This window comes from Lissotriton vulgaris, chromosome 1_2 (assembly GCF_964263255.1).
Source record: "Lissotriton vulgaris chromosome 1_2, aLisVul1.2, whole genome shotgun sequence".
Taxonomy (NCBI): domain Eukaryota; kingdom Metazoa; phylum Chordata; class Amphibia; order Caudata; family Salamandridae; genus Lissotriton; species Lissotriton vulgaris.
Genome location: NC_141686.1, coordinates 614,521 through 640,490, shown reverse-complemented (window position 1 = coordinate 640,490; position 25,970 = coordinate 614,521). Strand labels below are relative to the sequence as shown.

The window sequence follows — 25,970 nt, the reverse complement described above, 5'->3', positions numbered from 1 at the left end:
CTGGGAGAAGATGACCGCTTGACCGCTGCCGCCGGCGCCCAGCAGAGAGAAAACTCACCGAGTCCCGGGCGCCGAGTTCTGGTCCAGCGCAGGCCAGGGCTGACGCAGCGCCCTAGCCCCGACGAGACGGTGTGGCTCCGGACGGCTGGGAGGCGAGGAGTTGACCTACCGGAGTGTGCGGGGCTATCCGGCAGCGGCAGACAGCACAACCGAGCGTGGTGGAGTGGAGCAGTGCGGTGTCCGGGACGAGTCCGCTACCTCCCCTGCGCTCCAAGATGGCGGCGAGCCGATACGGAGGATCCTCACCCGAACCCGCTGCAAGTTTACCGACTGCACAGTGAGTGCGCTGCCTGGGGCGAACGACCCCCGCTGTCCAGCGAGAACCCCCGACAGCTAAGCCGGCGGAGTGCCTGAGGCGGCGGCCTCGCCGACCGGGTCCTAGAGGTCTCCGCACCCCGAGGTACTGGCTGGGCCGGGGGAGGAGCTACGCGTGTGCCCGGCTTAGAGGCCTTACTGGGCTACATGGGAGGCCGGGTGCGGCGTTCAGCGAAGAAGCTGCTCTAACTGGTGTGGACTGAAGCCGACAGGACACGGGCACCCCCCGAGCCTGTGTCGCCCCTGAATCTTTGGCACCAACCTGCGTGGTAGACGGAACGCCCGTGAGGCCCACAATACTCCTGCTGCACGCTCTGAGGTACGATACCGGTGGGGGAGCAGCGGGCGCACCCCTGGGGGAGCCACACCCTGCACGGGCACCCAGGACTGCCTAGCGGGGTGGCGACGAGGTTCTGGGCGGCAGCCCTCACCGATGGACGCCGCGACTGGCGCCTGACCCAGACGGGCATACAGGCACGACTGGGGGCTGTGGAGGGGGAAGGCTCAGAGCACTGCGGGACACCTGACCGGTGTGGTGCATCCAGGAACACACGGTGTCGGCTGGCCGTCACTGCTGGCGCTGGGACCTCTACACCAGTATCCGCCCCAGCGAAGCTACTCCCGGAACTCCGTGGGGACAACGAGAGCAACCTCCCCCGCTCCGGCCTGGGGTGCGGCTACTGACCTGGGCCAGTGGTGGTCTTTGGGGTCGACACAAACCAACGCCCGCCCTCGCCTGGAGGCAGACTCCTTGGGGCCCGGGAGTCGGCGTGAAGAAAGGCACTGACTGGTGGGGGAGCCTGCATCATGGCCGGTCAGAGAGGGGGTAAATGCAACGATCGTGGCGATCGCACACTTCCGGAGATGCTCAACAGACAGCAGACCAAGGGGGACAAGAACTCTTCTTCGCCTGGAGCAGCTGGGAGCTCGCAGTCTGGTGCAGCGGCGGAGCCTCCGGTCACCAGATCCTTCTTGGAATCTCTCTTTGGCACGTTGAGAGAAGATTTCCAGGCCCTGAAGCAGGAAGTGGCGGGTGAGGTGCGGGAAGTCCGTAGGGAAGTGGAAGGTCTAGGTGAGAGAGTGGACACTGTGGAGAACTCCGCGCACAGACAAGATGAAGAGCTCACTCTTCTGCAGCAGGAGGTGCTGACTCTTCGGGAACAGCACTTAGACCTCCAATTGCACAATGAAGATTTGGAGAATAGGTCACGAAGGAACAACATTAGGGTCCGGGGTGTGCCATCTTCAGAGGAAAACCCGGACATAGTTCAGTACTTGCAAGAACTCTTCCGCATGGTCCTGGGAGAAGGGGAAGACTTCCCCATTAGAATCGACAGAGCACACAGGGTGGGTCCCGTTAGAAGGACTAATGGCCCCCCTCCAGACATCTTAGCGTTCCTCCCAGACTTCCCATTGAAGGAAAAGATCATGGCAGAGGCCCGAAAAGCACGCTCTCTCACTTTCCGGGATCACCCAGTAGCGCTATACCAGGACCTGTCCGCACTCACGCTTCAGAAGCGCAAATCCTTTAAGATTGTGACGGACTTCCTCAAACAGCACGAGATACCCTATTCATGGGGACACCCCTTTCGTATTATCTTTAAATGGCAGGGTGAGACACACCATTTGCGTAACCTTCAGGACACCTGCGAAATCTTGGGCATCACCGCGGAGGAGGAAGAATCCCACACGCCTAGACGGCGGCGCACAGCTGACGGCGGTTGGCAACGAGCTACGCGAAGGAGACGGACGGCGGAGGTGTCGCGGAGGCCGGGGTCTCCAACAATCAGAGCAGGACAAGAAGCCGCTGTTCGGACAGCGTCTACGGCGCTTGAAGGCCCAGAGGAGGTTGCACTGACCGCTTAACTGTGCTCCGGGGGGAGTTCATCGTAGCAATTTCTCCATTGCTGGCTTGGAATGAGGATGGGGGGGGGGCCAAGGTTTGACCACGTGTGGCAGGACGTCCACCAAGGTAACATTCCACGGACTGGTCCGTTTGGGCCTGTCTGGGACTATTTCAAGAAGTTTTGGGTAATTTGGGGAGGTGAGGGTGGGGTGTGACCCTGGGGTGGAAGATGAAGGAAGAGAGGGGTAGGTTGGGGAAGTTGTGGTGTGAGTTGGGAGGAATGGGGGGGGAGGTTGTGTCGGATGTTGGGGTTGGGAATAGTTGAGGGGGGGGTAGTTGGGGGTTGCCCTGTCCAGTGCTTCTATGATATCTGTGAGTGTTCGTATAGACACACACGTTTGCTTGGCAGTCATCCTGTTATTACGCACTCTGGTTCGCACGCATAGACAGAGTAGACCGGACCACCCATGGCAGAGTTGAAGATAATAACCCTGAATGTTAAGGGACTGAACAATCCCACAAAGAGAAGGGCTATCCTGTCCTTATTGGAAAACTCTCAGGCGGACATTTGTCTGCTCCAGGAGACCCACCTGTTAGCTAGTGATTGTCACAGGATGAGATCCCGCCATTTCCCCACACAGTTCTTTTCCTCTAATACGACCAAAACGGCTGGGGTGGCTATTCTTTTATCCAAATCATTTAGGGGGGAGGTGCTGCACAAATTTGTAGAACAAAAAGGTAGACTTCTCGCCTACAGACTTAAAATGGGAGCCCTGGTATTCACTGTAGGCACAGTTTACAGCCCGAACGAACAGCAAGATAGATTTTTACGCAAAGCACTGGAGGATGTTACGGCTTCGCCGGACAAGCACATAATACTGGGAGGGGACATTAATTTGGTCTTTGACTCCTCAATAGATAGGTCGGCGCAGCGAAATCCGCAAACCGGGGAACTCTCGCAAGCAGTTAAGGCGCAGTTAGTTGATTTCGATCTGCACGATCTCTGGCGCGAACTTCACCCGACCGACAGGGACTTTTCATATTACTCACACGCACATAAGACATACGCCAGACTTGATCATCTACTGGTCTCCGGACCGGTCCGTGGCCTGGCTACCGCCTCGGAAATGGGTGTCATTTCTCTTTCGGACCATGCACCGGTCTCGGGGACCTTCCTTCTCCAGCCGGGCTCTGCCCGGAGAGGAGTTTGGAGGCTCCGAGACACCCTTCTGCACAGGAAAGCAGTGGTGCAGAGCATTACGGACTCGATCAGGGACTTTCAGCTGCACAATTCTAACACTGATACTTCCCTGTCGACTCAATGGGGGGCTCTTAAGGCGGTACTAAGGGGAGAATTCATTGCGATCTCGGCCGCGGACAATCAAGATAGGAAACTTAAGAGGGACGAACTCCCTCAGAAAGTCAGGGAACTGGAGAACGTACACCGTCGCACTGGAGTTCCGAGAGTCTGGAAGCAGTTGAAGGCAACTAGGAAACTCTTGTCCTCGCTAGACCTGGACAGGGCTGAATATGCAGCACTGCGCCTGAAACACGCATATTACACGGGAGGGGACCGTTGTGGCCGCCTGTTGGCGGCCAAACTGAGAGTAGCCCATCAGAGTCGCCAGGTGAAGGAGTTGGCAGGGGATGCCAGACAAGAGATCACGGGTGACGCTGAAATTGCTGAGGCCTTCCGTCGCTTTTATGCCGACCTATATAGAGCGGAAGCCGCTAGAATGGAAGACTCGGATGTTTACCTTGATTCAGTGGCTTTATCCTCCCTGACTCAAGAGCAAGCAGATTACCTAGGGATTGAGATTAGGACTGAGGAGGTGATAATAGCGATTTCTCGGCTTAAAATAGGAAAGGCCCCAGGCCCGGACGGTTACACTGCCCTTTTCTATAGAACGTTCAGCGCGACACTAGCCCCTATCTTGACCAAGCTGTTTAACTCTCTCTGATCCTGGGGCTATCCCTCCAGATCTTCTACAGGCGACGGTGTCCGTCATTCCCAAACCAGGGAAAGACAGGAAGCAATGCGGCTCGTATAGACCGATCTCCTTACTAAATTTAGATCTGAAACTCTACACAGGGATTCTAGCGGCGAGATTGGCGCAGCATCTCCCCGGCCTGATTGAACCGGATCAAGCCGGCTTCGTGCCTGGAAGGCAGACAGTGGACAACACTAAACGGATAGTTCACGTCCTGGAAAAAGCCTAGCGTATTCCAGGGGAACGGATGCTGCTCTCGGTTGACGCCGAAAAAGCGTTCGACCGGGTGCATTGGCCTTACCTCGAACGAGTTATGGCGAGGTTGGGAATGGGGGAGAAGTTCCAAACCATGGTCTTTAATTGCTATAAGTCCCCCTCTGCCACCGTGCGAGTGAATGGCTGTGGCTCCCGACGGTTCGATATCGAACGCGGAACAAGACAAGGATGCCCCTCTCCCCCCTCCTCTTCGCGCTCTACATGGAGCCCTTCGCTCAACGAGTGCGGCAGAATATAGCCGTGACTGGGGTGCGGATGGGGGGTTTCACCCATGCAATAAGCCTTTACGCGGACGATGTCATTTTCGCGTTGGAGGACCCAGGGCAGGCTTTACCCGCATGCATGGCAGAACTTAAGGCTTTTGAGAGTGTGGCCGGCTTCCGGATGAATGTGGAGAAATCCACGGCTCTGGACCTTTCCCTGGCCTCGACAACGAGGACCGACCTACAGAAGCTCTTTCCCCTAAGATGGTCGAAAGATCAGGTACAATACCTGGGGATTGCGTTAGCCCCGACGTTGCAGGCCATGGTTTCCATTAACTATGAGGCGGTAGGCAAGAAGGTGAGAGACGAACTTGGGAGATGGAACAAAGGGACAATTTCCTGGCTTGGCAGGGTAGCAGCGATCAAAATGACAGTTTTACCCCAAATTCTGTACTTATTCCGAGCGCTGCCTTTACAACCCCCCAAGGGCTGGATTCAACAGATGCAAACTGACGTGTCCCGCTTCGTGTGGCAGGGCCGCAAACCCCGAATGCGCCGCGCCCTCACGACTTTGGCGCCAGAATCAGGGGGACTGGGAATCCCCGACCTCCGCAAATACTTCCAGGCATCCCAATTGCGATATTTGGTGGAATGGAGTAGGTGGGAGTCCGATAAACATTGGCTCTTCCAGGATCAGGCAGTAGCCGGGCGCCCGTTGCAGGAAATTCCCTTTCTTCGCCGATCTCACCGCCCCCCGAATCTCTATGCTTCTTACATCACACGGGTCCTGCTGAGAGTATGGGACGCTACATGTCGCGCATTCGACCTCACCACATTCCCCTCGCCTTTCACACCGATTGTAGATAATCCCGACTTCACACCGGGGATGGAGCAGGGAGCCTTCTCACACTGGAGGGACAGGGGCTGTAGAGCACTTTTCCACATGTACACAACAGATGGAGTTATCCCCTTCCAAAGCTTTAAAGATAATTACCAGATGGCTGAAACAGACCGCATGAGATATTGGCAGGTGAGACACTGGGCTTTACAGCCGAGCGTGAGAGAATCTGCGGACAGGCAGCTCCTACCGTATGAACGGTGGCTAATCACCCGCGCCTCGGACGCCAAACTTATAACTGACCTGTACAGGATGCTCCAGCTCCCGTCTTCCCACTTCTACATTCCCGGTCGAGAGCGCTGGAATAGAGAACTGGGGAGAACACTTAGCCCTAAAGAATGGGACCGTATTTCGTACAGGGCACGACACTCAGCCTATCACGTAGGCCTCACAGAAACTTTTACCAAAATCTCCACCTACTGGTATCACACCCCGGAAAAGCTACACGAAATGAACAGACTCCTTAGCGACAGGTGCTGGCGAGAGTGTGGGCAGATTGGTACACTAACCCACATCCTCTGGGACTGCCCCGTATTGCAAGCCTACTGGACAACGGTGATAGATGAGATTGATACATGCTTCGAGATTGAGCTGCCCCGCTTTCCAGCTTATACCTTGCTGGGTCTCCCAAATGACTTGGTGTATCCACTAAAATCTAAGAGGGGGAGGCAGATTGCCATTATGCTGGGTTCGGCGGTGCAGAACATACTGATACACTGGTGCACACCTACTATTCCTTCACGCACTGGTTGGCTACACAGGTTGTGGCATGTTCTGGGGATGGAAAAACTATCCCTCACATTAGCGGGGGATGTGACTTGTTTTGAGGAGCTGTGGCAACCCTTTCACTCGCTGCTAGCCTCGGAATTCACGGAAATTACATGCCCAAGGTACCTGAGACTGCTGAGGCTTACGCCCCAATTATGAGGCATTGTTACATTGAGGAGGGAGGGAGCACGGCCCCACAAGCGAGAAAGGGGTTGGTGGGATGAAGGATGACAGTTTACTTCCATGGTATGCGGCACTGGACAGGGAGGGCAGTGGGAGGGGGGGAAGTTTGTTGGGGGGTGTTGTTTACTTAATGAGGGGTACAGGCCTATAGGGCAATGCTCTTTCTTTTCTTTCCTTGTGTACGTCCCTATGCGAGACGCAGGATATCAAAGCAGCCTCAGGGCTGGGACATTAGAACTTTAATCCTGGAATGCCTCTCGCCGTAACCATCGCATATTTGTATGTTTATTTTAAAATGCAGCTGTACCTTTCTAATAAAATACTTTAAACCTAAAAAATTAGATGGAATTTTTAGCAGTTTCATTTGGAGTTATAAAAAGGCCAGAAGATCCATGTCCATACTAAAATTACCACTTGAAAGAGGGGGTCTTGATTTTCCGGACTTTAAAGTTTTTTTTTTTTTGCATCATTTTTAGGCCGGCTTCGGAGTCTGTTCGCTAAAAATTAATATTTCTTTTTCTATCAGTTCATGCTTGGCACTTACTAAAATCAGTTTTTAGAAAGATTGCAGGATCCTAACTATATTAAGCGTGTAAAATTTAAGACCGCAAGAGATGCTGTACGTATTTGGAACTTGATTTTGACTTATTGTGACACTTCCTTTTTTCATACTGAGTTACCACTTTGGGACAATCCAGGGCTTCCCGATATCTTTAGTGATAAGACTGGGAGGGACTGGGCTAATTATGGAATTAAGACGATAGGAGATCTATATGGTTCAGAGGGCTTCTTACAGTTTGCAACTTTACAAATTTTATATAACCTGCCCGAAGTAATGATATACAAATATCTTCAAATCAAGGATTATTTGATACGGAAAATGAAGTTGGAAAAAATAATCAGCTCAGACATCTGGAGCTGTTTATACTCTACGAAAAAGAAGTCTCTAATTAGTATGGGTTATAAATGTCTTAGCCAAAACAAAATCGGATGACTGCCCAAGATTGGCGTCAAAATGGACTGTTGACTTAGGAATTAAAGTGACACCACAGAATGTCTCAATTGCTTTTGTTAATATTAATAAACGAGTCCATTCCTCTAGCTTGAAACTACACCTATATAGGACGGTTAGCCAAATATATCATACTCCATTAAAAATATCTAAATGGTCACAAAAAATAATTTAAGCAGTGATCGTACAAAATGCCCTAAATGTGATCAGGTGGCAGCAGACCTCACACATATGATCTATTCATGCCCCATGCTTACTAAATACTGGCAAGAAATCAAAAATGTCTTACCCCAAAAGCAATTGATTAATACTTCAATCACTGCACCTCTGGTATTACTATTTTTACACCCTATGGGTGTTAATAATATAAGTTGGCTAAGTATAGCGTTGTCCTGTGCGAGACTGGTTGTAGCTAGGGCTTGGATCTCGCAGAACCCTCCTCATATGATTGAGTGGTGGAATCTGTTACATGAAATACATACTATGGAAAAGGCTCTTGCTAAGGGTAGAAGCTTAAAAGCTGTTGCTAAATTCGAAAAGATTTGGGTTAATTTTTTGCAATTCATAAAGGATTTTTGTTGTTTTTCTTGCTTTATATGACATTACAGATCTGGACAAGAAATGTGGTTTATGATTTGTTAGTGATTTGTTTCTCTTTTATCTGCTAAACAACGATCTGTCCCTGTATCGAATGAAAAAATAATTTCTTCTTTTGTATCGTTAAGAATTATACTGCATTTTCAGACTTGCTTGTCAAAATAAAGAATTAAAAAAAAAAAAAAAAGATGTACAATTCTAAACTAAGCATGGATTATTCGTGCCAAGTAGTGAAGTTCATTATGGTCCACGCGGGTGAATAGGTATGATAGGAGCCCTGTAATTGAATGGTACCTACTCACTGTGAGGGTATTGAGTACCTGAGCAGGAATGGTAGAATAGGTTACTAGAAGTCAATCAAACTGCAAATAATCAATTGAGGTATGGAGATTTACAACTCACCCTCACAGTGTAGGAATACTGAATAGAGAACAGTCTGGTGAATGCGTCGCAGCCTGGGAAGAACAGCAGTAATATTACTCGCAGGTGTTTTTGTGGTGTGTATAGTGCAGGCCAAGTACCGCACTTCAAGTATGGCCTCCCCTCGGTGGAACCTGAGAGTAGGCATATGCTTTGAAGCGTAAACCATCACTGTCTCACCAGGGACAGTGACAAAGTGCTAGAACGCTAACAGCGGTGAATGTCAATGTACCAGATGGGGCCAGACAAATGGAAGGAGAGAGGAAGGCTTTAATTAAGATGCAATCAGCAATAAACTAAGATGAAATATTTACAAGTGATATGCACAATTTTGCTGTTATTCTAAATACAGGATCGGTGGCAACCAACCATAGGTAGAAAGTGGATTGGCAAGGGTAGAGGGGGTATCGACTGCGATTTTCTACCTGTCCTAACATACAGGGATGACCCGCTTTGGGCTTTAAGACACTATTTTTACCTAAATCTTTAAGATTTCATCTCTCCAGTTCTACTAATTTGATTTTTGTCATTTTGGTGTCAAATAACTTATTACTTTTTACTCTATTTTACTAGATACATGTGGAATTTACGTTGTTTTGTTTTCACTTTATTACCATTTCAAGTGCTGCATAAACAGTGCCACTAAATTAAGCCTGGTTGTTTCGTGCCAAGCTACAATAAGGTTAATCACAGGTTAATTTAGGGTTTGCTTGTGTTTCATCCGGAGAAGAATTGTGGTTGCTGCTTGAGTAGGGTCCGCCCCCTCTACCCCCATACCGTAACCTAATTTCCTACATTTGTTAGTTCTCCCAGGGGTGCTACTCCCAAAGGCTAATGGCTTTTAGGTGCAAGTCTTCCCTCATGATTGTGATCATTTTGTGTGCTCAAGTTACAGACACTCACTACCTGCTGAGGGAAACGCTTGAAATAAAGACAGCATCTGCTCTGAAGAACAGGCATAATAAGAGAGGCGATAGTTTTGGACTGGTTCCAGGACCATAGAGGTGGAATTAACATTCCCTGCTCGCAACAGGATTGAACCTTCCCCACGAAGTTGCACATTTCTCGTTGACGGAAGAGGTTGTACTGCACAGAGTACCAGGGCAACTTTCAATATCCAGAGCTTGTTTCAAAGACAATCAGTCTGCCACAGGTGATTAGACATAACCTGCAAAATGTGTAAGGAGCTGCTTGCTCTGAGTGCTTCAGTTTGCTCGCCCTGCTGCTAGAAGGGAGTGGTGGATATCCCTGCAGAAGAAGACTGCCCACAGAGAAAATCCATGTGTGCCACACTACATATCAAAAACCGATCCATCAGTAGATGCCTCTATCAACAAGATGGTATCAGGGTTATATCAATCCGCCAGGCACTTATTAGGTTGCTATCCAGCAAGTCGATCCCATTATGTACATTTTTACAAATTTTACATGTAGCCGAAAAATGTTTGAAATTTATTATAATTTATATCCCTTGAACTTAAGAGGCTCTGGCACAGTTTGGTATGTTGTAGTATTTAGTGTTCAGGCTGTTAGGATAATAATTATAATTGTAATAACTGAAGGTACTCTGTTATGGTAATTAAGGATGCACTTTATAATTGTTACTACTTGTTGTACGTTGGCACTTTAATATGCAATATGTGCAATTTCCTGCTAAAGTAATTATTGATGCATTTTATACTATGTTTTTAAAATAGAATTACTATTTATTGCATGATTTGGCCCATGTTTGATAGATTTTATAAATTGTTTTTCCTTGCATGTAAAATGTATGGTGAACTGGACTGGTTTTATGATATAAAAATGAATGTATTTGTAAAATGTTAATATCTGTGTAACTGTTTTTTTTATTGAGTGATTGCAAAGTTGTTTTAATTGCAATGATTTTTATTAATCAAGCAATAAAGAATTTAACTAACAAGATGGTATCTAAAGAAAATACTTAGAATGGTTTTTCAGCAAGGGACTGTGTGGGAGTGCTTTTTTTCCTCCAAGGATCACTGTATTTCTGTTCTCCTCTGGGGAGGGAGGGGGGGGTGGGGTAGCAGATTTCCAATCTTCCAATATTTGCAGATTTCTATTAACACTGCTGTGAGAACGGATTTGTTTTTAAATCTTTATGTGTTACTTTCTTGTACTTCAAAAGTATGAAATCAAATGCTCCTTGGGAGCATTCAAATCAATCTTCTTTATTCTGTGTCAAAACCTACTGGGGCAGAATCTTTCAATAGTGTGCGAGTATTATTTCATGATGCGGTCTGTAGGAGCCAAAATCGGTAATTCCTGCTCTCCCTGGATACATCTGAACCTTACTTCTAGTTCTTCTGTGTCTCGTCTCCACACATCCATGCAGAAGGAGGTCTTTCTATCCAGACCAATGATACTCAAAGTACGGCCCGGCGGCCCAGGAGGGCCTCCTGACCTTTACATGCGCCAACAGCAGCACTGGGCTGCTTTTTACTCAACTTAGCACAAATATTTTTAAAAAGTTAAATAAACAGCAGCATTTCTTTAAAGGTAAATTACAGTTAAAGAAAGGAAGTAACTAGGGTGAACTGCATCCCTTAACTTTAAGACCGCAAACCCGTAAAAATATTCAGAATTCAAAAATGCATTTAATGAACTTGTTTCACCTTAGTAAAACAGATTTTAGCAGTGCATTCAGAAGTATTTTTTCAGCATGACTATTACTCTGCTACTCTGAGGTATATATGTCCATCCTACACCAACACAACAACAGAAAGCATCAGAGTACAAGAATTAAATTACCCTGTTTCAACCGGAATACAAATATATTCAACTCCTTTAATATTATAAATCACCCAAAAAATATTCAAACTTACAGGAAGCACTGCAATGTTAACGAACCGTTACTGCGGATAAGAATTTATTTTGAAATACAATCATTAGATGAGTTACACATCAAATAACAATTTGCCCACTCACAAAATTAAATCGGTAAGAGGCATTCATTACCATAGTTTCATATACACACCCACTCTAGCCAGACTTGCTTTATTTTAGAAGTTATTAAGAAATTTTACATTCAATCAGTTACATGTATTCTTCTGAATAAGTGAAAAGCAGAAGAAACTCACTGATGTGGCAAATGAAGATTCGCTGACCCAGCAGTATGGAATAAAAAGGAGGAATAAACACCTCAAAGTCTGATTCTCCAGTAATCCAGCCTATTCGGATGGAGGCAGTGACTTGCAATTTAAGAAGATGAGTTTAACAGCGTGGACAGTGATGATAACGTGCAACAAACAGGCGGGTTCCTGAAGAATGAGGCGGCTAGTGCACCACAAACCACAGCCGTCCAAATATATCCAACAAGAGGGTGTGCATAATATATGTGGCCATCCCTTATCTATAGGAAAAAGAAATTCATGTAAAAAAATAGTAATATTTCAATATTGCTCTTGTTTGATCTGCATGGCCTTCAAAGCAGAGGTACACACTATGCCACTCAATTTCAATTAAAAAACCTGCAAAATTATTAGGACAAAGGCAACTGTGGGGAAGTGGAGGCAGGGGAACTTCCTTCGGTCTCTCCATCAGTGGGACAGGTCAGTGGGTTGTCTCCTGCAGCAGAGACCACCAAGGCCATGAGATCACAGCTCAGAGGTTATGCGTGGTCTGCTGCCTTTCATTCTTCCAAATTAGGTACAAGAAACGGAGCCAGGAATTAATCCCTTGTATTCCTTCCTTCCTCTCCAAGGCCCATTCGTGATGCGATGGGAGTTCCAATAACAGCGCAGCATAAATATTTGCATCTTACCTATATTCAATACCTGCTTTCCCCCCCCCATCTCTCTCCTTTCCAGGTTTCTTCCCGTCTCCTACAACTTCTATAGACTGGTACTCCATTTTTACCCCGCCGGTCTCCCCCACCTGCCTGCCAGCCACATACCTCAGACCAACTACCGACCACACACTGTCTCCCCCACTGGTGGGATACAAGCATTTTGAGAAGATCACTGTATACAAGGCTCCTCCCCAGTTCTTTGCAGCTTGACGACAATTTTTTTCTCTCCTGGTCAGGTCCTTTCTTTCTCTCCTCCACTCATCCCCAAAATGGGCTATAGTACACCAAAATGCTTCGCAAATAGCCTGGCCCACCACAAATACAACGTACTTCCAACCACGTCCGACCCAGTCAATCAGAGAATGAGTTTCGGCACTCCACAATAGGAGATAAAGCACTATAAAAATGTTAAAATACAGCAGGGTAACCAAATGCTCCACAGCATGAAAGAAATAAAATACTAAATTCAGGGCTTTAAGAGGATGAAGAAACTGTGTGGGGGGGGTTCTCAAAGGGACGTGGCCAATGTAATTAAGGGCGTGGCTTAAAAACACATATGGTAAAAATCTGTGCTTAGCATAGTGTGCCACCCAACTTGTATTTTGCTGTTTCTGTCATTGCATCCAGAAATATATAATACAACAAGTAACATCATACCTACAACATGGAAGGACGATGGACTTTGTCAATGGTTGTTAGTTGCATAAGATAAATAAGCAGCAACTATGGCTTGTTGTATATAATATTTAAAAAAGCTTCCACTTAAAGCCCTGCTGACACCACAACGATGTTGCTGCTACTGAGTCTCAAAAAGAGAAGGGAACTCCCGAGAGAAAATGACTCTCTTTAAAGGATTTCTCTTCTCCTACGGCGCTCACCTGGCATGACGTCATGCCGTAACTTCTCCACTAGTGAGACAGTGTGAGCACGCGCACATGATGTGCCCGCTGCCACTGCAGTCCGGAAAAAAACTGACCGCCTGTGCCACGGCACAAAACAGAGCCCGATAGAGACCCGTTTCGAGGCCCCCTTAAAAAAAACTGCTGGTGCTCAGACCCGGTGAGACCCGGCACACATAAAGCCCTGATTAAATACCAAATAATCATAATAAGATTAGCACTGCATTTAGAGACAAAGGTTGTAAGTGTGAAATGAACACATTTACAAACTAACTAAAGCTATTGGCACTACAGTGATCAACAATGTGGAACGCTTCCCTAGTTTACATAAACTATGCACATTGTGTGTCCTTCGAATCCTGGTGCAGGTTTCATCCAAACTCCAGCTCCTTGGGCGACAACATTCTTCCAAGTGAAACAAGGAGAGGACCGCAGACCATGGCTATTGAAAGAATCATGTACATTGGGCAGTGCATCTCTTCTCAGTGAGGCAAGGACCCCTGGCTTGGAGTAAAATAACCTCGCAAGGTACAAGACAGCGTCTCGTAACTATGTCCTCGAACTCGGGGGTTCATGTCCCATTCACGTGGGCTTTAGGGTGTAGACAGAGGTCAAATTTTGACGGTCTCTTTTAAAGGGGTTAACAAAAGTTAAGGAAGAGTTTCAGTGACTTGAGTAGCACATTTTAATCATATGATGCGATAAAGAAACTTGCTAATCTAATCAAGCATTACTCAGATAACTGTATCAGTAATGCATAGTAACCAACATGAGACAGTAGAGAAAAAGAGTCTGGCAACTTAGCTCTGTCTACTTGGTATGTAGTGGGTCGATTTCAAGATTTACCATTATTTACATTCACTCCAATAGAGAGATATAGCAGCTTGTTTACCTAGTTACATATCTAACCACTCACCCATTAATTTACTTTTTTGATCTGTGCTGTGACAGCACACCTGTCAAACAGATGTATTACTGACAATATATTTAGGATAGACTTTAAGTCCACCCCTTTCACACATTGGCTTTCTTCGACCATCCTCCTTCAGCCACTGGCTTGAGACTTTGTCAAGCACATCCTGGCTTAACCAAGTTGAGTATTTCTCGCTCACCTAATACTACTGGCTGTGGGATGGAGGGAAAAACTAGACAAATATGAAACGGTTGGTCAGTTACACCAACCAATAGCTTAGATTATTCAGTGCAGATGATTGGCCAGGTGGATGAAAAAGAAGCTCTAAAAGCCCGTTTTTAGAGTTAATACATTTCGTGGATTAGGGCTGGGTAGCAGATCGTAGAAGTGAAGATGATTCTGTCTCCATGGAATCCATACATCCAATCCAAATGAAGTCAGAAAAAAAGGTTTACTTGGCTATAGCAACTTTTTTGCAGCTTGTGCATTATTCTGTCATCTAGTGGTTAGGTCCATATGTGTTCAAAAGGAAAGGTTTTTGGAGAGAGGATCGACCAAGACGCGGCTATAGGACTCCGTATGATGTCAGGCATAATACCACAATGCACCTAAATGTTCTCTGTTCTTTATTTCATCTTTTTGCTCTTCTTTCATTAGAAAGTTGAGAAGGTCACAAGTGAATCGAGAAGATTATCAAATTTCAATTCAATTGTTACAGGTAACTTTTTTTTGTGCAGGCTGAATCCTTTTCTATATTCACATGCCTTTCAAATAACTTGTAGTGGATTCTTCCCCTACGGTAGAGGGATTGAAGCAATTATATTTCCAAATAGCTGCTTAAGTACATTTCGCCTTAACAGCACTGCTTTTTGTGACTAAATAACTATTTATTATGTGGTGGAAGTGGGTGTTGATGAGCATGCGCTTACTGCACATACGTCCTATAAAAATTATTTTGCTTAAAACACTAGTGTCACTTTTTAGGTCGAGCCTAGCGCAGCGCGCAAGCGCAGCTCTAGGCGGGGGCCTCTTGGACTCACTCCAGACTTTCTCCAAACTTGTCCGTGTGGTTTTTTAACTTCCACACATTCTATTGGCCTTTGAGTGTGGCTTTCAAAAAATGAAAGCACGCAATTGGCCAAAGGCGGATGCATGTCCTACCTCTTTATTTACTGGTCACTCCCACAGCGTTTTGCGGTCATGAGCGAGCAGGGGCAGCTGCATTCCTCCCATTTCACCAAATTTTGCCTGCGGGAGCAAGTAGTGCCACTTTCACTTTCGTGGCTGCGCTTTTTCCCTTTTACATACAGGATTTTTTGGGGGAAAAAAAGCTACCCAGAAGTGGTACCGTCCTCTTTGCTTGATGCACACAGCCTAGTGGTTTTCTAATCCTGTGCAGGGCGCAACGCCCGGCTCTTTCGGACAAGCTCTCGCAGGACGGCCAGGCTCCACAGCATTTTGATGCAGACCCGGGATAGTCGCTTCTGAGCGCAGGTAAGGAGTGCATAGCTTTAGATGTCCTGCGAGACGTTGCATGCTTGAAGCGCTGCTGCTTCCTCGGAGTGCCTCCTGTGAACGGGGCTGGGCGAGGAGGTGCCGGGATACAAATGAGGCGCTTCACATCCACCAGCTGCCGGGGTGCTGCGCGCAGACCTAGCTGCTGCTCAGTTACCCGGGGAGGCAATGTGCCGGTGCAACCATGGGTAGATAGAGCCAGTCTTGGGCACCCAGTGACCCTTGAACGGCTCAATCACAAGGGGTCACTGAGTCGATCTTTCCCACTGTGAGCCTGATTTCGGGAACCGCCACCTGTCGGAAAAGGTAAAAAGTTATTTTAATGTACTGCTCCTTGGAGCTCAGGGATATCCTTAGGTAGGAATTTATCTAATTGTGGTGAGGAATGGACGGGCTTCAACTCTCTTAAGCGGATAGAATCAAAGAAGACCAGGAGAAGGGCAGCTCTCGACGTGTTCCATGTGGGCTGTGAAGACAACAATTGGTGTTTCAGGACAATCCGGTGCATGTAGTTTTACTTTGTTATTCAAAACCTAAGATTACAATTATCACAGAGCAAATTGGTCTTGGTTACTTATTCCTACTGGATGCGAAACCACTTGAATTCTGATTGAAAAAAATAGAGTTCGATCCACCTGTTTTTTTTCGTTTTTTTAAAATAGTTTAAGTGCTCGGGTTTTAAGAAACATCTTAAAGAGTCAAGCAAAATTGCCTAAATAATTTCCGAAAGTGGAAAAAGACATAAAGCAGTATGAAAAGATTTAAATAAACCAATATTTTTGCGTGAAACTGGAGCGTTTTCATATATGTTCTGCAAACAATAGTTGCATTAAGTAAATTATTCAGAAAATGTGATAACCAAGACATCCTGGGCATCTGTTGTTTATAGTTGGCAGGAGGGTAAGGGGTGTAGTGATACTTCCCCGTGTCTTTTTCTTAGTCCCTCCGTGTTACGGACATGTCTCCTTTAACAATCATTTGCAATGCCATAGGTCTCGCAGTTAAGCAAGTTAAAGCTATTGGCATTGTAATGTGCTATTGCCCTGTTCCCTAATGTTTTATTTGCCAATATATAAGCAACCATTTTCTTTGTACAATACATGTAGCAATTGTCCCTTTTGTCAAAGGCATACCTACATGTGCCAGGAAAAACGGTTTAGTTTCCCCAAAATATTAGATTCCCTCCCCCCCACCCCAAGCAGTACCTAATATATCTTCTTCCATCTAACATTTATAGGGCCCTTTCAGCGCAATTGAGTGTTTGAAAACATGCTGGAAGATTAAGAGATTGGTTCATCGGAAAAAGTACCACCACCTTAGGAATGTGTTGTCACAGCTACTGTAAATAGGCAGTACCTGTAATTTACTTACATTAATGTTAGAAACTGAAGTCTTTCTTATGGATTAGTTCATAGAATGGTCCCATTATTGCTGTTAGCACTATGTTTAAGTTCCACTGAGGAACTGCTGTTGAATGTGAAGGATATTATCTTTTGTTCCCTCTAAAAAAAAAAATGTAATACAGAGGAGTAGCTCCAAAGTAGGAAGAAACTACCTGGGTGTGGCCCAGGACAAGGGCTCGAGTTCGTGCAACTCAGCTTCTTCTATAGGCATCTTAAGCCAACTGGGTTATTTCCCCCACTGAATGTCCACCTTACCCAGAATCTACTACGCAGGAAAGTCCATTTTCCCTTAGATATGAAGCCCTTACTGACTTAGATAGCCCTGACTAAATCAAGGGAATGGAATATTGGTATAGGATATAGCCACAAACATCCAAATAGAGGGAATAACAAGTACTGATATCTTTTGCAATGAGACAGTGAACACCTTTCCTACCCAATTAACCTCCCATGAAATAGTCCAGACACCATTATATGCAAATTCTACACTGAGTTGCAGGCAACAGGGAAGAGTGTGTGCTGAACAAGTACTACAGATGGTTTCCTGGAATATTGCTGGAATAAAATCTAAGTTAAGTGACCCTGAATTGGGTAGGATGGTTGACAGTAATCATATATGCCTGTTTCAGAAAACCTGGGCGACAGAGCGGGTACATAGGGTGGGGTTCACCACATTTAGAATTGAGGCCAGGTGTAAGGTTTATAATATGGGCTAGGACAACATTGGACTGTGAAATTAAACTACTTGGGGTATATTCCCAGGAGATTCTTGGCATTGACTTGATATGGTCCAAAAGGAATGTCCATATTAGATTGTTTAACATTTATAACAGGTTCAGCAGCCATCACAATCACTCGGAAACTAACAACGCTAGTCAATTCCCTAGAGAACTGTAATGGAGGGTTCTATCTTATCCTCGCTGGCGATTACAATACGACCTATGAGCCAGAAGATTATGTGCAAGAGCTAGTGCAGGAAGAAGAGCAAGCTAGGGGTGTCAATAAGCTACATACTGTTCCTATTAAAAGAGTTACTAAAGTTAGCAATCAGGTATTGTCACTTACTTTAGCTCACGGGGTGCAAGCCTGTAATGGTCGGACACCCTCTGATGAGGAAGCCAAGTTTACATTCAAGAGGGGGAGCATTAAAAGTAGGATAGACTACATCATGGTGGGCCTTGATTTGTGGCCATATTTTAAGGATATCACGGCACAAAACCGCGATGACAGTGATCACAATACCCTCTTTTTGGGGTTAACTGGCCTTCTTATTTTTGATAATCAAACTCATCAAACAACAATCCCGATTGGAACTACGAATAATAACAGAAGAATTAAATGGTCAATGTTATAGCAAACGGGAAAACACTCCCAAAGATTTATGAAGAAGTGGAGCAGACTCTTACGGTCTTTGGTGATCTAGAACAAATAGAGGATGATCCCATCTCAGCCAGCTTTCAGAAATTGTCCAATAACATTAAACAATATTTTAGTAAATTATCTAATTTTAATACGTCCAAACGAAATACTGCCCTGTGGTACAATGAGGACCGCAGATTAGCAAACGTTAATTTAACAGTGGCAGTTAAGCAGAGAGTTTGAGATGATATTAAGAATAGAAAATGATGTACAATAGGGCCCAGGTTGGGGCTAAAAAAAGCTGGGAGGCTGATAACTGGCGTATATTGGCGGAGGCCTCTAGACAGAAGGATAGTCAACTGTTTTGGCACCTACTTTCTAAGGGCTTGACTAAGCAGGTCAGTGAAGATGACAATTATTTACAACCACAGGTTTGGGAAGAATACTTTAAAAAGCTTTACACTGGATTGGTCCCTAAACTGGTCCCTAAACCTGAGAAGGGAACTGCAGGGGGAAAGACATCTTAATGTGAACACAGGAATATTATAGTAGCAATCTACCAACTCCAGACTGGGAACGCCCCTGGCTTAGATAAACTTCCAGGAGATTTGTACAAAGCAGAGCCTAATATTTGGGGCCCACTGTTCCAAAAGGTCTTTAATGCTATCCAACGTGGTGGGGATATCCCCAACCTGGAAAGGAGCCAAAATAATCCCCATTTTTAAAAAAGAAGAGAAAGGGGATCCCTCAAATTATAGACCGATAAGTCTTATAGATGTCGGAAAAAGTTTTTGTAAAGAAATTCTGCTGCGTCTTCAACATTGGATGGAGGAGAATAACATGATTTTCCACCTGCAAGCAGGCTTTAGGTCATCAACAAGTACCCTAGATCAAGTGTCTAGATTTTTGCTGATTATTTGAAAGAAAGTGGAAATCTAGAAGGGCCACCTATACGTTTATTCGTGGACCTTAGAACAGCCTTTGATTCCATTGATCGTAACAAGCTTTGGGCCACACTCAGGAAACTAGAACTCCTAAGTGACTTACTGGTTCGTTTACACCATGATAATTATGCCAAAGCCAGGTGGAAGTCAGGTGGCAGTCTTTCCAATAGTATAGCAATTCTAAAGGTGTACACCAGGGTTGTGTGCTCGCCCCAACCCTTTTTACCTTGTATATGTCAGTGGGGGTGATCATCCCAGATTAGTAGGTAGCCCTTTGCCCTCCTTGCTATTCGCAGATGACACATTGCTCATCTCTAATACCCCGATGGGTATCCAGAGCATTTTAAACAATTTTGCAGAAGCTTGCAAAGATCGGGCCTTAAGATTAATTGCTGTAAAACAAAATATATGGTTTTTAATCCTTATAAGTCCACCAAGGGGAAACTGATGTTGGGTACCCAACATCAAGAGCAGGTTATGGTTTTCGATTACCTGGGAGTCAGAATTAGTGATAACTTAGCATGGACTCCCCAAATCCACAAGAGCAAGTTGGCATTACAACATGTGGACTGCACAATAGCAAAGAGGGTAAGATGCTCAACCTTTCGCCCACTTTCACCCACACCTGAAATACACAGGGCCAAAGGTCTAGGTGCAGCCCTTTATGGGGCTGAAATGTGGGGTCTGGAGAATACAATACAGTTAGAGGTATCGGAAAATACATCTTTAAGGGCAATCCTCAATCTCCCAAGCAATACACCAATATTGCCACTACGCCTCGATTTAGGGATCAAATCCATTTCACATTTTGCTGTTCTCAAAGCACAGATATTTTTGGGTTAGAATTTGGACTAATAACACAGAGATCCCCGTAAAAGAAGCAGTGGTGGAATTATTAACTCTCCTAAGTCAGAAAGACCAATTGCCCTGGTTTAATAGGGTCAGGAAGTGGTTGTATAGGCTGGGCCTGGATGTGATGTGGAGGCCCCAAATTATATTACAAAACAAATGACCCCCTTTCTAAAGAAGAGAAACTCTTCCTGTAATGGTACTGTAGCACGTGGCACTTTAACCCTCCAATTTTTAATTGTTAAATGCGGTTTTAACTTAGACATTTAAGTGGATGAAATTGAACCACCCCAAGCACGAACCCTTTATATACTGTTCAGGTTAGGGACTCTTCCATTAAATGCATGGAAAAACAGTTTGGCAAATGCTATTATATCTCCCCTGTGCCCATTCTGTCATACTGCGCAAGAGACCATTGAGCACTTTATTTTCTTGTGCCCTGCGTATGGAAGCATAAGGAAAACATGGATCATTCAAAGCAGACTGCTTTCCTTCTCACGCTCCTCTGAAGGTTTAAGCATATTCTGGTCAGAGACAACAAAGTGACTTGTCTTTGTAATAACTAGATACCTATTATGTGGCAGAGATCTAAAGTTATATTGTAACAAGTGCTGGGGTTAGATCATTTTTAATGTATGTTTCTGTATATCCGTATCTCTATTTTTTAGAATTGTAAAACTGCAACTTTTTTATGTCTAATTGACAGCTAATTTAATTTTTACATAATGGTTTTAAGAAAAGTTCTTAAATGTATCATGTGATAATGTGTGTAGTTGAGATTTTAATGTTGGTTATGAACATGCTATTGGTCGATCAATAATAATTAATAATAATGTTTTATTACAAGAATAGGATTTTTTCTCTCATGTATGCCATAATGGTTGGCAAATGAACATATATATATATATATATATACAAAGCAATATCTGTTTGCCAGTCGAGACCACAGAAGGTAAGGACCACCACACGACTTCCTGAGTGTTAAAACGAGCTTTTATCATCCATTTTTAGCAGTTTAGCAGGCATGACGCGTTTCGGGCAGGGACTGCCCTTGATCACATAACGGAAATGCAGTTGTGGTCACTTTAAGTAGAGCACACACTCAATTATTTATTTATTTTTTTTTTATTTTTTTTTCTTTCTTTCGTGATACCACCACGTGTTCTAACAATAGACATAGAAAATTCACTACTCGTGTAAGGTGTTAGAAACAAAACAATTGGTAGCTCTCTAAGGATGTCCTTAAATTGTTGACAGCATATTTCATATTGCACGATGAAGTAAAACTTTCAATTTGGTTCTATTTACAACAAACCTCTATAACTGCATAAATGCGTTTTTAGTTTGTGCCAATTTAGAACTAGCAGCATTATATCGGATACACTACAACTAGTGCAAATCTATATATATACACACATTCATATAGTATCTCAATATGTGACTCAATTGCAACAAATAAATAACATATAAATATGTTAAAATTTTTATAAAAGACCATGTATAAAAAGAGGGTCAATTCATAATTGTATTACATTCATAAATAAATATTATGCTAAAAATTGATTGTGCAAATGGCAATGTTTCAAAGAAATAGCTATACTTCTAGTGTAACTAGCTGTAATTTTATCCTCCTGCTGTATCTAAAATATCACATCTTGATGTCGCGTTGTTTTGTATGTTACCATACTTTAATTAAAGTGCTAGTGCTATGCTGATTATAGAGAGGTTGGACACCCAGGTGTAGTGAAAGCATAAATCCCAAATGTAACTGTGCTGAGTGATTTAAGTGCAACCAAAAAATGTAAAGATTTTAAAAAAAGTGATAATGATGGAGAGAGATAACATTGCAGGGTTTATAATGGTTGCATAGTGGATACTTCTTAAATAGATATTAAATCATACATTCTGATAAATTACCTTCATTGGTGATGGAATGGACCCAGGTACCACATATGACAAAATACCGAGATGGAATACAGGATAGGTAGCATTCGTTCCAGTTTTACAGGAAGGTGTGCATGTCCTCCCTGTCGTTAAGGCCATTTGGATGCTTACTGTTGAGATTCAGGATGTATCTGGTCTCTAACTGCCTTAAAGCTTTATCCCTGTCCCCACCTCGCTTCAATGCCGGTGCCTGATCAATGACAAAATAAGTCAGACAATTTACATCTTTTTTGTGACTTATTTTAAAATGTCTGGCGACCGGGTAAGCCGGGTCACTATTGATGATTGCACGAATGTGCTGCAGGATACGCATGTACACTGGATTTTTTGTACTGCCTACATAGCGTAAGCCGCATGTACAGGTGAGAACGTATATAGCGTACTCAGTGCGGCAGTCATATTTACCCCTGATTGGTAGTTCTTTGGTTTTAAATGGGGTGCTATATGTGGCAGTGTTGGCTCCAAAGTTACAAGCCCTACAAGTTGCACATTTACGAAAGCCGTTACTTGTGGGCATCCAAGTTTGAATGCTAGTGGACCCAGCAGGAATCTCTGGATAGGAGATTGGCTACGTTCTTTGATTTTTTGAATGTCACATTTGGACGTTCAGGTAACGTAGTTTTCAAAATTGGGTCCGTAAGAACTATGGGCCAATTTTTGTTCAAGATGTGGCGTATTCTGCGTTCCTGTCTACAATAGGTGGTGATAAGTCTTGGAGAACTATTTTCCTCTGCTGTATTGGTGTCTGACTCATTAGTGCATGGTAACAAGGCCGCTCTAGGTCTCTCCTTAGTTTTAGTCATGGCTCTTTCAAGTATATCTTCGCTATACCCTCTCTGTCGCATACGTTCCAAACATGATTGACTGCAGACATTAAATTGCTCTGTTGTACTGCAAATCCGTTTGAGACGTAACAGTTCCCCGTAGGGTATGCTAGCTATTAAATGACGTGGATGAGCACTAGATGCATGTAATATTGCATTTCCAGCTGATGGTTTTCTATATGCTGTGGTAGTCAAAGTCTCATCAGTTATTTGTACCTGGACATCCAAAAATTCTAGCATAGTGACACTCATTTTAGAAGTAAAATGTAAGTTGAAATCATTCACGTTCAATAGTTCAACAAACTCTTGTGCACTTTGCATACTGCCCTTCCAAATAACAAAAACATCGTCTATAAAACGAAGCCATGAAATAACATTGTTTTCCAATATAGCCTTGTGTTCCTTCATGAGGACCTGCTTTTCCCAAAACCCCACATGCAAACACGCGTAGCTTGGAGAAAAGCAGGCCCCCATGGCTACCCCTTGCTTCTGTCTATACATATTCTTTTCAAATGAAAAGTAATTATTGTTTAAGCACCATGAGATGAGGGATAATAACATCTTATTATGCATAGCATATTCAGCAGGACGTGTATTTAGGAAATGTTCAACACCACGTAAACCACATTCGTGACGTATGCTAGTATAGAGAGACTCTATATCTAGAGTTAGTAAAATCCATTCCTTTGACCATTCCTTTGACCAAGTTATGTTACTTAGGTGCCGTAAAAAATCACCAGTGTCTTTTATGTAAGAGAGCATGGTTTTGATTAAGTCCTGTAAATAGAAGTCAATGTATGAGCCCACATTTTCAGTCATACTCCCTATCGCCGAAATTATAGGGCGTCCAGGGACTGGAGTAGTGTTCTTATGGATTTTCGGTAACAAATAAAGGAAGGGTAACCTTGGGTGAGTCTTGAACAAAAACTTGTGCTCATCATTTGATAATAAACCTTCAGATTTCCATTTAGATAATTCTTTTTTACGATTGTCCTTCGCTTTATTGTATTTGCTCCAGGTAGTTGACTCATAACATTCATCGTTGTTTAACTGTCTATTGGCTTCTGAGTCATATTGCTGCTTGGGCCACAGGACCACATTGCCCCCTTTATCAGATTTTTTGACGATAATAGAAGCATCCTTGGCTAGCTTATCAATTAGCTTGTTTAAAGAAACTTGTCGCTGATTTGGAGTGAAGTTTCTATTGCGGTTAACGGAACAGTTTAATTCTTTTATTTCCTCCACGACGCGGTCATGGAAGACATCGATTGAGTCTCTCGGCATCAGTGGGATGAAGGTGGACTTAGGCTTGAAAGGGCTTTCCCCCGCACCCTTTTGTGATAGATTCAATTCTCTTAATCTTGCTTGTGTCGGTGCTTGGGAATTCAACTCATCCTCATTGTTCAAGCTATGTAATGCCCATAATGCTGGTATTTCTCCGACCTGCAAGCCAGAGGAATTCGAGGCTTCCTGCTTGTTTTGTTTGTCCTCCCCCAGATTTTTTAGGGCATGAAACTTTTTGAGTTTTAATTTTCGGATGAATAAAAATAAGTCTACACGTGTTGAAGCATAATCAAAATTAGTATTAGGACAAAAATTTAAACCCAAAGAAAGCAATTGTTCCTCAGCTTTTGTGAGAGTCATGGTGCTGAGGTTAACTACAGTGTTGTCATTTATTGTTTCTTTTTCCGCCAGTAGTTTTGCCTCTTTTTTGGCTTGTCTTTTGCGTTTTCTCCGGGCGGTTTTTCTAATGGTGTTCCGCCTTCGTCGGCTTGCTTTCTCTCCTTCCTTGGTCTCAGGGTTTTCAACCGGTCCTGTACTAAAAAATCAACTTCCTCACCCAAACCAGGAATAGTATCCACGGGTTCCATACTGCTGGAACTTGAGCCCGCTGAGCTTAAACTGGACTCGCTTGTGAGAGATATTGAGTCTAATTCAGGTGAGTCTCCGGCCACTGTAGCCTGTTTAGCCTCCAAGATATTTGGTTTGGTTGTCGTTATACCCTTCATTTTACGGATATTTTCATACTTCTTTGCAAAAGTGTAGATCTGGCCTCTTTCATAATCCTCCAGGTCTCTGGCGAATTTGTGTACTTTTCTATTTTTTATTTTTTATTCATGTTTTTTCAAACGCTCTTTAATTTCATTCATTTTTTTAGAAATCCAGTCCTGGTTTTCCATTTTACTTAGATCCTGTTCCATTTCCTCAATTTCCTTAGCGAGGGCTAAACGATCTATGTCAGCATACTTAATTAAAATCCTTATAAGATTCATGGATTGCTGTAAATTACTTTCCCCCCACTCGAGTAGTGGATTAGGGTGCTCGAAGCTGGGAGCTAATAGTATGCGCAGTCCCCGAGGGACCCGATTGACTTCCACGTATTTTGTCAGGGACTTGCTTTCCCACCATTTTGTTAGCTCTGCTCGCATTTTTTTCTCCAAATTCTTTAACATCAGATTGGCGTCTTTGTTAACGTCTTCAGTATTGTCTTTTTGAGCGTTCTTGTTGATATTTTTGCTTTTATTTTTAGCCACATTGTCGAAGAGCGCATCAGCTTCCTGCTCTCTCTCCCGTACTGCGTGACTCCACATTGTGCCTGTTTCCTTCAGTTGGTTTTAACTGCAATGATTAACGGCCTGCACGTTTAAGTGCAACTAGGCGTGTAAAATGGAAATGCTCGCTAAATTACATTTAGTCGTAGCCCCGTCTTGCGTATGCTTTTCAGATTACTCACCGGAGAAGAGGTCAAGCCGCCGCGGGTCCTCCGACTCAAGCGCCGGCGTCCTCGATTCCCGGTTTTCGTTCTATCACAGCTCACAAGGGGTTCAGCCAGCCTGTAGGTTTCCTTCCGGAGCAGCAAGATTGTCGGGTTGAAGGCGGCTTCCAACAGTCAAGGCGGGGTCCGTAAGGGCGAAAGCAACCAGAAACTTCCGCATTTAGATA

General features: G+C 44.3%; 1 protein-coding gene across 2 annotated transcripts in view; it reads right to left on the bottom strand.

The window, feature by feature from the left end:
* The window catches only part of PARVB (parvin beta), a 543,452-nt gene that overhangs the window by 370,703 nt on the left and 146,779 nt on the right, over positions 1-25,970 (bottom strand). Inside the window, exon 1 of one of the 2 annotated variants that reach the window (XM_086952729.1) lies at positions 11,668-11,785. The exons of the other annotated variant lie outside the window; for it this stretch is intronic. Coding sequence (XP_086808855.1) covers position 11,668 — 1 coding nt within the window. The 5' untranslated portion in view covers positions 11,669-11,785. Of the gene's footprint in view, positions 1-11,667; positions 11,786-25,970 lie in introns of those variants that run through there. 2 annotated transcript variants of the gene reach the window in all.